At 31.0% G+C, this 14,663-nt stretch overlaps 1 protein-coding gene across 1 annotated transcript in view; it reads left to right on the top strand.

The window, feature by feature from the left end:
* LOC149482053 (synaptogenesis protein syg-1-like) overlaps nt 1–10,343 on the top strand; it is a 106,406-nt gene extending 96,063 nt beyond the window's left edge. Inside the window, exons 13-16 of the mRNA XM_089703738.1 lie at nt 1,377–1,508; nt 8,371–8,475; nt 8,890–9,047; nt 10,173–10,343. Of these exons, the coding sequence (XP_089559864.1) occupies nt 1,377–1,508; nt 8,371–8,475; nt 8,890–9,047; nt 10,173–10,292 (515 nt within the window). The 3' untranslated portion in view covers nt 10,293–10,343. The remainder of the gene's footprint in view (nt 1–1,376; nt 1,509–8,370; nt 8,476–8,889; nt 9,048–10,172) is intronic.
* Nucleotides 10,344–14,663: the final 4,320 nt, after the last annotated feature.

Raw genomic sequence — 14,663 nt, 5'->3', positions numbered from 1 at the left:
GTAATTAGCTGCCAAGTTTTCACGTGACTGTTTCGTATTAGTTATGCTGAATTCGCTACGTGAAATTGAATTGTGTGAGCTCTTTTTGGATACGTTAAATTTAATTAATGTGTAAAAATTTTGCGAAAAGTGTTGTCTGTGTATTTTTGAGCCAAATACACTTTATTATATTTTAATGTTTTGTAGATAATATTATGCTTGTAAATATACTAGGTATGTAATAGATAGGGAATAATTTTAAACGACACATATTTTTAATTTAGGTCAGCAGAAAACATTATTATGTAAAACGTAGCGAGCAAATAGATCGGACCTACAGCCATATATTTTATTTGCTCCATAAGCAAAGTTGCATAATACAATACAGACCACGCTGTTATGAAGATAAATTAAAAACGGTAGATTAAAAATTATAAAGCTACATATTTTATCGTGGAACATTGTTATTGTGCAGAATACATTATGCAACAGAATGCAAAAACCGCTGAAGATGCTTAGGAATAGTTCTAGAATTAATTTTTAAACTAAGCTGTATTTTAATCCGACGATGAAATTCTACAGAATTCAATAGAGCTCAGGTTATAGAAAGAACCTTTTAGTTTCATACTGTACAGCTTTTTGTTAAGTTAAACAGATATAGTTCAACTCATATTAAAAAGAATTGACGGGTTCTTAATGAGTTCTGTTTAATACGGCAAAATAGGGAAGGTGGTTTTTAATTTGATGGTAATGATGTCTTAAGTCTTTCTATAGTAATAGTTCTGACTAGAAATTGTATGCCTAAAGCGCGTCACACACCTGTTACAAATGACGCGAAATTTTGTGGGTCATTTGTAACAGGATGGCGGTTCTACAGGAGTCTTAGTACGCAATGACAAAAGAAAAATGATGGTCCGAACGCTGATACCGGATGCGTTAAGATACTGTAATATAAAATATAACAGTATCTTAAGATAAAATATTATAGTATCTTCACCGTGTGTGACGCGCTTTATGATTCTGACATTAATAATTTATACTATGAAAGCGTTGAAAGTTACACTGTTCTACTTAAGGCATTTCAGTAGTAGGTTTACGCGCGTTTAGGGTGATTTTTCTCCAATAATGTGCGAGGATGTGTAGTGAGGAATGTGTTTGTAAATACCCAATCATATCGCTTCATTTAGTTTTAAGTTTGAAGCGTTTTGCCTTTAATATAAAAATACCCAATCATATCGCTTCATTTAGTTTTAAGTTTGAAGCGTTTTGCCTTTAATATAAACTATTGGTTATAAACATAATATTCTTCGCACATTATTGGTGTAAAAGCACCTTTATAGGTACTACTTTGGTTTATGTTAATTGTTAACTCGATACTAAAAAGGATAATATTTCAGAGGCCAAGAGTACATCAGGGATGGACACCAGCTGGGCGTTAGGCATCATAGCTGGTATCGTGGTGACTCTCGCCATACTTACTGCTATTGCGCTGTTGGCCAGGAAACGGCATAGGCCGTTGCAATATGAAGGTATGTCGAATTTAAATAATATTTTAACCATAATATATATAACTATTTTTTGTGAATTTATTGTGCTGCCAATATAGCTGAAGTACATTTACTATTTGTTTATTTCTATAACGTGCTTATATATCTGGTAAAACTTGACAAAATGTAAACTAAACATAACTAAAGCATACCTACCTACCATACCGTTGTCGCTAAAATTATTTTCTTGCATGCAACACTGTGCTATTTAATAACTTAGCTTGCTTGAGATGAAGTAAAATTAAATATAAGAAATTGTATTATACACGTCTTGTACTTTATCTATTAAAACAATATTTAGTTTCGATTCGTTTGATACTAAAAATATTAAAAAGCATACTTCTTTTTTTTCTGAAACATTTTTAAATGTGAGTTTTCGAACCATAGTATTGTTGTTATTAATTGTGGTTTTTCACGAACAAAAATTAATGTCTAGTAATAAGCTAAAAATATTTAATTGATAACAATGAAGATATTGTGACTATATTTTGTAGGCTCCATTTAGTTCAGATTTTGTATTAGCATGTCTTTTATTAAAATTTATAACAAAATTGCAATGGACACATTCATATATTTTTGTTATTACATAGGTGTTAAAACAATTTCGAAAACTATGCAGCGTTAATGACCATTTTTGTTTGCGTGTTTTACAATCGTACTAACTCGCTAATGGGTGAAGTTTAAATTTTATGACGCGATTATCACCTTTAGCGACAATTTTCACATAAATGGGTCGTATGCTTAATTAGTTAATTGCACTCGGTAAAACATTCAGTGACGTAATAAAGTACATTATTATGTCATATATTTTTGTTGTATCCTGAAAATATGTGTATACACGAGCGGTTTTGCTTGCGTGCATACAATGAATAATTACGAATAAAATATTCAATTCATCTAATAGGTAGTTAGAAGGTTAATTATGTTATTTTTCAAAGTTTTTCTGTGTTTTTTTTCTTTCCAATTGTACGCTTGCCCGGGTTCAGTCGTCATGAAAGTAACTTAAAGATTAAATTATTTATCTAGCCTTATTTTAAGTTATCTGTGTTCCAAATTAAAAATAGGTTTTGCCACATCGCAGAAAATGTTAAGTTTTACTTAGTAGAATTTCTTTTAGATTATACTTAAGAATATTGTATCCATCAATAGATATCAAATCTATTTATTACTTTGAATCTTATATTTATATCTTATCCAGTTTTTCTTGGAAGTTAAAACTAATCTTTGAAAGAAATATGATATCTTGTGCTCATATTTCTCCGTTTTATTAATTTCAAAGAATTCTCGTTATTTCGTTATTTTTTTAAACTTGAAAAATATTTGAAAGTATTTCACTAAATTAAATTGTTGGAATTTTATTATTATTATTATAAAAATTCAAGAGAGTGTTATAATAATTTATTTTCTCGAGGACAATAATTATTATCCTTAAAATAAAATAAAATAATTATATTAAAAATTAATTATATTAAATTAAATAATAAATCATTGCTGTAAAGGGTTTCAGGATAGAGCATGTCTTCAATTTCAGATTAGGGAGAAGTCTTATAGCCTATATAGATATTAAATTGAGTGGTCTGATGTAAGTGATATTTTATGTATGTAATTTGACCAGAATAATATTCATGTTCCTAAGTAGTAGGTACGTGGGTACTACATAAAACCATCTTTTTTAAAACGTCAAAGAAAATTAATTTACAATAATACTATTGTAGATACATAGTATTATTGTATCATATTCATAACAATAAAACTATACAAAAGTTTAGGGAATCGCTATTCACTTTTGTCTTTTTTTTAATCGTTTGAAAATTCGGACAAGCCAATCAGAGACATAGAACAATTCAAAAGACTGGCAAACCAAAATAACCACATAATATAAAGTCTTACAAAATAAATAAATTTTTTTTTTATTTCATTTAATGGCACACAAAATAGTGCAATATCTAAATAGAAGTCGCTATAAATAATCTTCTGTTGAAATGTCAGCACAAGCGGATACCGAAATATCTTCGCCAGGGTTAGCAGAATAGAAAGATTCCCTCGTGTCTAGAATTCCGAAACGCAACACATTTCTCTGCATTTCAATGTGATTTATGTCCCGAACTTAAGAAATTGCATGTTTCGTCACTCACAAGAGACATTTTTATTAAGTTTCCAATACCGCAAAAAGGAATATCGTGTTTAAATTTATACAGTTCAGTATTAAATTTCGAGTTATAAATTCTATCATTGAGAAGACACATTCTGCGGGCATATTCAACAAAATGGAAAATACTGTTTCTATTCCGCTGACTGCTCTCTGTTTTATTTCGTTTGAGTCTAAATTCTATGCATGCGTGAATTAATGGTTTTATTAAATCATTTGCTATTGTTATGTGGACAAATTTATTGATACTATTTTAGATACGTATTGGAGACAATTTTGGTACACGAAATGCAGAATGTAATACAGTGTAAATGTATAAAATAAGCATAAAGATAGTCAGAAGCAAAATTTGATAGTAGAAATTTTGAGAGTGCATGCTAGATAAAAATTTATACATTTTCCGTAGCCATAAATTGTCTACATTGACGGTGCGAAGGTAATAATTTCTGGATTGAAGCTAAGCCGAGTTAGTACCAGGTAAATTTTGGATCCTAAGTGTAGAATGGCGTGATATATAGCAATACTGAGGTATTGATGAGACATCAAAGCTCAATACTTATATAAAATATCGGTTGTCTGTGATATAGGTAACTTGATCACGGCTAGACATGTGAATTTTACATAAAATTCGTGTGAGGTGGTACTACTGTAGGTTATTTTATGATGCTGTTCTTGTTTTATAAAAAAAAAACATATTTGTGGGATATTTGTGTAAATTTTTAACTAATAATTATGTGTAATAATATGTGTTTTTTATATTTATTTTACTTATCGACACAAATAAAATAACCTCATCTGATATTTTAATTTGAATAAATAAGAGGGTATCTAGCTTTGGGATTGATCATGGGCAAGGCCAGCAAAGAACCTGTAACACTAATGTTTATGGGCGGTAGTGACCACTTAACATCAGGTGGCCCACCTGCTCCTTTGCTTGCTCTGACATAAAAAAATGGGCCATACTTATTTAAACAATTTTATTAAACAATCATAATTCACAACTTGGAAATATCTTTCTATAGGAATCATACAAAATTTATACTGAATCATTTACTCGATGGCTAAATCTACCTCTGTACCAACAAATGAGCAGCAGCCTTTGAGAGATAGAGGGGTGATTTTTGAAAGCCAATTATTATATGATCGTAAACGTAGTTTTCCCCTGCTTCATGTTTCATTGCTGCTAGAGTAATAAATGTCGAAATACATTTTCATGTTAAACCAGAAAGCCGTTTTGAATCGTTTGAAAATACAGCTGGAGATAGCAAGATTTTTGTTAGTGAAATGTCCAATTAGAATTATCATATTTTATTACGAGAAGGAATTTTCTTGATCTTTATTAGAGTTATACTCTACGAAAGAACATCACTTTCTTTAATAAATTATTCACACAACAGTATTCATTTCATTTATTATTAGTTTAAGGAAAAATCACATTCCCAATAATTAGACGAAATCAAGAAACAGAAATGATTCGAAATTTAAACGGAATATTAATATAAATTCTTAGCAATATTACTTTGGAGTCGAATAGTCTATTTCAATATAATTCAAAGCCCTTGAGGAATTCCCTCTGATGTCGTACGATCTTCATTACTCCGTCGTTAATACAAAAATATATAGCAAGAAGATAATGTTTCGCTTTAATGTTATTTAATATAATTATTTGAAAATGATAGTTATAGACTACAAGCCCGCATAGGACAAAAATATGGGTCAAATGAACCACCAGGGGACATATCTAGAACGATAGCAGAGCAAAAAATAATAAGATTCATCACTATGCCGTCACTTGTAAGCTGTCCAACTGAGTGCAGATGAGAATTGAAAAGTACAGGTAGACTCGGTAAATTTTGGTCATATATTTTTGTACGGCATTCTTAACCATCGATAGATCCATTAAAAATAATAAGAAACCGCTCAGTGCCGTACAAAAATGTTGGTCCACCAAGTCGGAATTTTTATTTAATTTCCGAGAGTTACCGGGGGTAAGTTTGGTCATTTGACCATGTACGGCATCTGTGTCATACTATTGCTATACTGCTTTTAATCCATTATTCCGCAACGCCGTACAAAAATCATGGGGACAAGGGGAAAAAATCGAGAGCTGCAACCCCCTCTCTTTCCCCACTCCAGGGGGTCATTTGACTAAGTACGGCTTCGGTTCCAAAACATTATCTAGCACTCAAAAGTACTATTAAAAGCAATGCCGTCAAAAAATAATTGTTCTTTTAAATGTATACCAATAATCATCTTAATTTCATCGAATTCTTGATATAAAGAGCTGTAAGGTCATTTGACCCTGTACGGGAACTTTTTTTTTAACATGATATTGTAAAATTCAATTGTTGTATAGTATTGCCGTTCAAAAGAAACCGTTCTAAAAAAAGTTATAGAGAAATGCAAAACCAGAAATTTTGTTAAAGTTTAAACATCGTAGATTAATGAAATATAATAGTTTTCTTCACTTTATCCGTTGTTTTAAATAGTATTAACATAGATAAATTAGGAAAAAATGATGCCGTACATTTTTGTGCAGACCACATCTTTTAGGCTGATGAAAGCGACGAAAGCTACAATTTTAAGGGTGCTTTATGGCCATTTGATACAGTACGGCATTAACATATTTTTACCCAACTACAGCAAAGCAAAAGGAGGGTTATGGTTGTTTACAGGTCATGTATGTATGTTCATCTATTCCCTCGTAACTTCTAAACTACTTATCAGAATTCGACAAATGACATATCATTAGAAGCGTCTGAATTGTTCACTGGATAACCAGCGACCAGCTAGCTAAAGGCTATATGGGGTTTCACAAAATCTAATGTGGCGCCCTCTAGCGGACAAAACATACAGAGTAAAAAATAAAGTTAAGATAAATATGCAGTGTCTGGTATCATTTGAAAGCGCTTTACTTGTACATTTTGAATATGTATATATTACTAGCATTTGCTTGTGACTTTACCTGTATTCATGGACTGATTGCATATAATTCACATCTTTTCATTCATAGCTTTTTTATTAGTTCATCAATTTAACGGAGTCCATTCCACCTGACTCCGACTTTCCAAGGTGATAATTAACCACCTCGAGCTTCTTAATATTAATGTATATTTATATTTTATTATAAAAATATAAAGCAAACATTTCGTTATATGGATTTTTTTCTTTTTCAGATTTTTCCCCTTTGAACCAACGAAAATGTACGGCACATGAAAAAATATTATCTATGCATAAAATACTTTAAAAATAAATTTATTTCGTGTTGTGTCAAATGACCCCCTGGAGTGGGGAAAGAGAGGAGATTACAACTCTCGATTTTTTCCCCTTGTCCCCATGATTTTTGTACGGCGTTGCGGAATAATGGATTAAAAGCAGTATAGCAATAGTATGACACAGATGCCGTACATGGTCAAATGACCAAATTTACCCCCGGTAACTCTCGAAAATTAAATAAAAATTCCGACTTGGTGGACCAACATTTTTGTACGGCACTGAGCGGTTTCTTATTATTTTTAATGGATCTATCGATGGTTAAGAATGCCGTACAAAAATATATGACCAAAATTTACCGAGTCTACCTGTACTTTTCAATTCTCATCTGCACTCAGTTGGACAGCTTACAAGTGACGGCATAGTGATGAATCTTATTATTTTTTGCTCTGCTATCGTTCTAGATAATATGTCCCCTGGTGGTTCATTTGACCCATATTTTTGTCCTATGCGGGCTTGTAGTCTATTATAATAGTTGTGAATTATGAAAAGTGTTTTTTTTTGTTCTATTAACTTTTTAAACAACAACTTTGTACGTATAAGAGAATATGCAATCTATCTGTCATAGACAAAATTTAAAGTTAAAGACAAATAACAATACATAAACATATTATCTTAAAGCCTAAAGTCCTAATGACAAAATAAATAAGCTCAAAGAAATTTCATAACATATTCTCATTCCACACCATCCTATAAAGACAATCTCAATGTCTTAATGCCAAAATAAATAAGCAACAAATTGCATAACACATTCTAATTACAGCTATTCATGTATCTAACCAATCACGCACTATTCATATCAAACAGTCCATAACCAACTAGCAAACGCTAACCAATGCATAAAACCAATGTCCTTTGAGCACATTGATTGACAGATCCATTCATGTTACCGTGTATGACGTTCTGATCTTGTAAGTGACGATTACATATCCAGTATGCCATTTGAACAGATGGACTAAATTGTATGGTATTATACTATCTGTGATTTCGTACTGGTATCGGAATCTCTTTGAAACGTAATTTAGGAGCAGTGTTGGCTTAGGAGTTAGCTTTCGAAACTACAATATTAAAAAGTCGGAGGTTTGACGTCAGATGCGCGTGTAAATTTTTTTATTGCTTTTTCATCTGTAAATCATACACTATAAACCTACCTATATTATATTGTTCTATGTCTTAAAACTCTGTCTTACATACCTATATATTATTTTGTGCAAATAAATCAACATTTATGTTTTTTCTTAGTTCATACAAGTCCATTATATAGTTGAAACTCTATTCAAATTGCATCATAACGAACGTTCTAGAATCTCACAAGCCCTTTACGCCGTCAGTGAAACAACATCCCACGCGCTAGGGTTTCTTCAACCATACAATGCGTTATGAAAACATGAATACTTTTATTCAATAGAAATCCTTTTGCAGCGCCAGTGCAAACAGTGAAGGCGTATAAAGGCTCAATGCAAAGTGCTAACCATTCACCCATACAGACAGACGACAAAAATCCAGACGTAGTGCCGCTCGGTAAAGGTAAGGTATTTGTTTCTCTATTGTACGCTTTGAACTGTGATACTTTTATTGACAATTGTGAGCGACTGTAATGGCTGTGTTGCTTTGATATGAAGAGTAATCGAATCTGAAGTATTCAAATAGATGTTTGTAACTTTGAACTGGAATTGTACCAGTAATAGATCTAGAGTTGTCAGAAGTATATGTATTACATGGTAATAAAGCTAAAGTAGGGACAATTTATTTACGTTATGCAGTTTCGTCTTATACTTTTTACCTTAGTTTAAAATGCTCTTTTTGAAGCTAGCAACATTATGAACAAATAATGTAAACTAAATATTATAATCCTAATGATCAATTACTTTAACCAACCAATCATTCGATACATTGTTTTCGATATCTCATTAACTATAATTGTCTCAATATTTTACATAGATTATAATTGCGCGAGGGACCTAGAGCGGCCGCCGGAGCCTCCGCCCTACGCTGCCGTGGTATCCCCGCCCGTGGGGTCCTCCCGGAGCGTGCATAGCTTACACGATACGAGGTCGAATACGCCTCACACGCCGAACACTCCAGCTTCTGATGCTCAGGTATCCTACATATTATATTCTTAATGCGAAAGTTTGTGAGGATGGATTGGATGGACGCACGATGATGAATGTTTGTTACGCTTTCACGCAAATACTACTGAACCGATGACAATGAAATTTGGTATGTAGATAGCAGAAGACCTAGAATAGAACATAGGCTACTATGCGGGGTTTTCTTTGAAAACGCGGGCGAAGCCGCAGGCAGAATGAAAATAACACGAAATTTAAAGAAAGAAAAGTAATAGTGCAAAGGAATTGCTTACTGACACAGTTGTGAGCTATTAAGTATTGTTGGCAGGAATAGATGAAGAAATGTTAACCTAAAACAAATATTTTGTCGAACGAAGAGATAAATCATTAATGTCCAATGTGTTTTTGTACAAGGGTAGGGGTTTTCAATTGGATATTGGAGTCCAGTTCTATTTCAGTATATTTCGTCAATTTTCCTTAAAGGTTTACTGAATGTCCACTTTCACACAAATTTAAACGTTCCATTTGAGCATAATATACTAAACTCTCCATTAATACCTATATATTATATATATTTTTTTGGTGAAACTAAAAATCATAACTTCGTCTATTCTTCCTCTATAAAAAAACAACTATAAGAAGTCCCCTGCTTGTTAAATCACAGCGAAATACATTTTGCCAGATACGAGATCCAACACGTCCTCCATCATCGTTCCATTTGTTCCTTGACATTATTAGATTAATATTATAACAACCACGTTTCTAAGCTGTTGTCTAGGAGTTCACTTTATTGCGTAGTGCGCAAAACTTCCTTTGTGACAAATCATTTGACTTTGCTGTTTTTGATTTGGCCAATTTGAATGAAAATAACGTTAGTAGTGAAATAGCAAATGGTTACCATAATGGTTGGATGTTTTAGTTCAATTTGTATCTAATAATTCAATGGTTTCGTCATAATTTGTTGCGTAACACACATTGAACATAATAAAATATTCAGCTCTAAAGAATAACAGATTTTCAAGAATGTGTGAAAATGTTTCCCATTTATCAAACAGCACCAGATTATTTTTAACTTATATATAAGACGACCTTCTGAGCCCATGATAACTTTTAACCCATCATTTAACCTTCATAACGTCTAAACCATTGTTATAGAGCATCGGTACGCTAGGAGAGGACCGACGCAGCGTGACAAGCGGAACTCTGTCACGGCGGAGAGAAGTCGTCACGACAAGGACACCACTCCTAGCGAACGCGAGAGAGAGTTGTGTGTAGACTAAGCTTAATGTTAATATAGCGAATCCTTGTAAAGTCCCAATGGGAAATTGATGTAAAGTTAGATTTTTTAATTTGTTTATTGTTAGACTAGTTTCTATGTTGATTGAAGATTGTAGGATACTTAATATTGATTTTTTTTTATTTAGTTCAATTATTGGTATGACTATTTACATGTATATAAGATAATGAAAAAGTTCTTGAAAGCGTATTTTACTGCAAATTGGATGAAAGATTAAACGCTCAAAAATCGCTGAATGACAGTTAATTCAGCATCAAAAGTACATTCAGACTAGTTTTAAAAAGCAATAGATGCAATTGCGATACGGACGAAAAATTGAATCCTCTTTAGTCAGATAGTTAAAATTGTGCAACAGTTGCTCAAAGGCACTGTAATTCTTTGAGCAATAAAGAAAAAGGCTTCACAAAGAGAACGTCGAGCCGCTCGGACGTCAAATAACAAATTGCAAACATTAAATAAATGAGTGGATTTATGTTCAAATGAATGGGAAATGAGTTTATTGACCCCATGCATATTTAAATACTTCCTGTTTCAAACACAGCCAGCTAGGTTCAAGCGAAGCATGCATTTTGTAAATATATACATGTCGTAATTCATACATATATATTATTGGAAGCAAATTATGTTTATTTAACAGTATTTTTATACAGTAGGAAAAGAAAACCTGAGTACAGTTTTAATGAAATTATATAGGGTCAGTTATCCTATACCCAAGCGCAAAGACCTACTTTTTATCCGTGACATAGATTAGTAAAAATTCATAAAAATAAAGGTATTTCAGTTATTGCTCGAAATATAAATTTTATTTTATAAATTTGATTCATAAAGTCGCACGTTCCATTGAATTTATTTAGATTTTCAAACAAAATTCGTAAGCGATACTCGAATCAAATCTTTTTCCAATTGTTCTCTATGAACATAGTTTCAAAAATATTTTTGGAGTTTAGTCATTTAGATTTTTGCGACACGCTTGAATATTATTGGAAAAGAATTATACAATTCGTTTGTAGCGTGACTATTTCGGATTTTATTAAAAAATATCGTTAAGAGCTCTAGTGGATGTCGAACGCGTCAAGCGGTGCAGGGACTGTGAATAAAACATAAGTACTTCGCATAGATGCTGCACGCATTCAGCTAGGAAAAGGCAGGTGTGACAAACCATTATTATTTTTTATTCAGTTAACCAGGTTTAACTTTTTGTCGCTATAATTCTTCTGTTAATTAAAAAAAAGTTAAAAATTCTATAAATGAAAGAAAAGCACCACCAGGTTGGTGGCCTTAACCGGAAATTGCCTGTAATACATAGGATATTATTTTCTTATACTTCATACAATGTAGGGCAGTCACTATTCTACAAGGTATTCGTTATGAATATTTTCAGAAGGCAAAGCACAAAAAGAGAATCGTAAAATTATTTCCCTAGCATTATTCACATAACTCCTTCAACACATAAAACTAACAATACTATGCAAATTCCTTCGTGCTTGCTACGAGACGAAATTCCCGGCGAATAGCATAAAAGAATTTCACGAATAGCACACCCAAGGTTCACTTCCTCTGCGCTTAAATATGTTCCGATTTATCGCCTACATAATGTCTACGCCGTAGCGGATCTCATGACCGATATGCTACGCTTTTCAAATATGTATCTACATCATTCCTATTTCTGTAGTTCTCTTGGGAAAGAAAATGACTTTTCTATCTTTTAAGATCTTTGTCATCAGCCTTGCGTTTCTAGGCATGTAACAACTTCTTTATTATTCATGGAATTCTATTCTTCTTATAAAATATATCAAATATAAATTTTGAAATACAATTTTCTTATAATGAATAACACGTGTATTGTCTTGCAAAACGGGAAGGTCGGGGAAATTTAAAAATAGCACAATTCGGAATTGAAATAAATTATTTACTTTTCTAATATTCCTTGTGAAATTGCTTCGATTGAAATTATTAAGGGAAATACTTACCTTCTTTTGGTTTAAACGTATTCACGAAACAATAAAAAATCCAATTTAACTTGCTTAATACTCAGAAAGCGATTCTTTATGAATCAGACGAACGCTGATATCATCGCAAATCAAAAATTTGAATTCTGTGAAAATGATAGCATGAAATATCACACCACTTAAAAAGTTCTCGTAAAATTTATTATTTTATTTATTACCTAATTTCTTTATAAAATTTGCGATAAATTAATTTAAATTTTACCCTTCAACCAAAGAATTAAAAAATAAAACAACAGATTAGTTCAAATGCTAGTTAGTAATACATAATTGTTTTTCCGTCATAAAACCATCAATAAATTTTGAATAGTTATAACCAATGCTATTATTGCCTATAAAGTTTTACTGTAGCTAGATAATAGAAATTAAATCGTTACGTTTATTAAAACTAAAACCAAAGCATTCCAAATAGAAACGTCAAGAACTGATGTTAAAAAATAGAGCGCATACAATTTGTTTTCAAATAAAAAACTGTTTTCACTGGCGAGAAACATCGTGCGACTAGATCTGGGTCAAGGTTGGTTAGTGTTTGTAATAAATCATACTTTTATGAGGTCATTTGATCAGGTTCGACTAAGCAAATCTTACTTAAACTCAACCATTTGTTTTATTCAATTAAACTTCTTCTAGAAGCACTTTTGCATCGTCATAATCACCGATTCGGAAGGCAGTATCTATGGAGAAGAGCCGGCAAGAAACTCCATAATTGCTATTTTAAAATCAACTACTTTACGCAGACCGGATTATTTTGTGCGTGTTTTTGCAATTTAATATTCAGATACGATTTTATCTATGTAGATACTTATATATTTAAAATGAAATAATCAATTATTATTATCTGATGAACCGTCGGAAATTTAAAATTTATATATATTTTATGCACTATTATTGCATTATGCGAAAAATCATACACTCCATTGAATATGTTTAACGATGAAGGTTGATTGCGTTTGGGGTTTTTATCATATTTTCATTAAAATAAATACTCAAATATTATGTTACGTTAAAATTTGATTAATCTATGTTTGTACATCGAATTATCTGTAAAGACTGTGTCAATCTTATTTTTTAGATAGATAATTAAAGAATTAACATATGGAGTAGATAAATATTTTTATGTCTTAAAAAATAATGTTATTTATAAGACGAGTTAACATACGAGTGAAGTAAATATGCGCTGTTAACGCTGTTTGAGTTACACTCAAAATTATCGAAATCGTTCAATAGGTATATTATTATGTATTTCTTAAATTCCTTGAATGGAGATTATAATTATCATAATTTATACTTTTGTTTGCCTCTTGATTGAACTGTATTTTATAGTATATATATATATATATATATATATATATAATATAATATACATTTTGAAATGAATGGGCTTCATTTCAAAATCTATACTGTAATATCGTTCTGAAAAAAAAAATACAACGACAGTAAAATTAATTGTATATTTTTTTATTTCCAATATTTTTTTTCAATAACCGATTGAATGGGTCTGGAAAATATGATATAAATTGCTTTTATGAAAAAACGTTTGAATGATACACGTGTATGTGTATTGTTTATGAATATGAAATATTTATTTTATGTAAATAAATTTATAGGAATAAAATGTAACTGTTCTTATTAAATAATCTACTTACTATTATGGTGTTTATTATTTTTATATTGTGATCAAACTTCTGTGATTTTGTTCAATTTTTTCTTATATATTTTTAATTGATAACAATACAAATCACTTTATATACCTATTTTGTGTACATAGTAACAAAATTACTACGTGCTCTTATGTAAATTGAATAGATTAAAAAAAATGTAAAGAAATATTATTACAATGTAATTTAAATTCACTGTGATGCTATAAAATTATTATAATAATTAATGTAATGTCTATTATTATGTACATAGATAGTTATCTCGAAATGAAATGAAATTATTATTGAATATATATTCAAGTTATTATTAATAATTTCTGTAAATAATTGTACGGACTTCGTGTTATAGTTAAAATAATATTCATTATGTACCGTAATTATTAATGTATTGAAATAATTTGCATCTTTTAACAATTTTGGTTTTTGTAAATAGTCTTCAATATATTTTGTTTTGTTTAAAACTGATGTTAAGATAAAATATGATTAATCATAGTACATGTTAATTTAGTTCTTATTATTTATACTTCTTGACATATCGTTAATGTTAAGCAGATGTGTAAAAATTTCTTGGGAAATAAATTTGCTTATTAGAAAAATAAAAGTTTGTTTGTTATCATCCTAGATGTGTATATCTGAACTAGATTCCGCCCACGACTTTATACGTGCATCCCCGTTCCCGCAAGAA

Source organism: Colias philodice, chromosome 15 (assembly GCF_061535455.1).
Source record: "Colias philodice isolate Cphi_HAF_F1 chromosome 15, ilColPhil1 Martin Lab GWU primary, whole genome shotgun sequence".
NCBI classification, from domain to species: Eukaryota; Metazoa; Arthropoda; class Insecta; order Lepidoptera; family Pieridae; genus Colias; species Colias philodice.
Note: the sequence above shows the minus strand (reverse complement) of the source record. Positions and strands in the feature narration are given on the sequence as shown.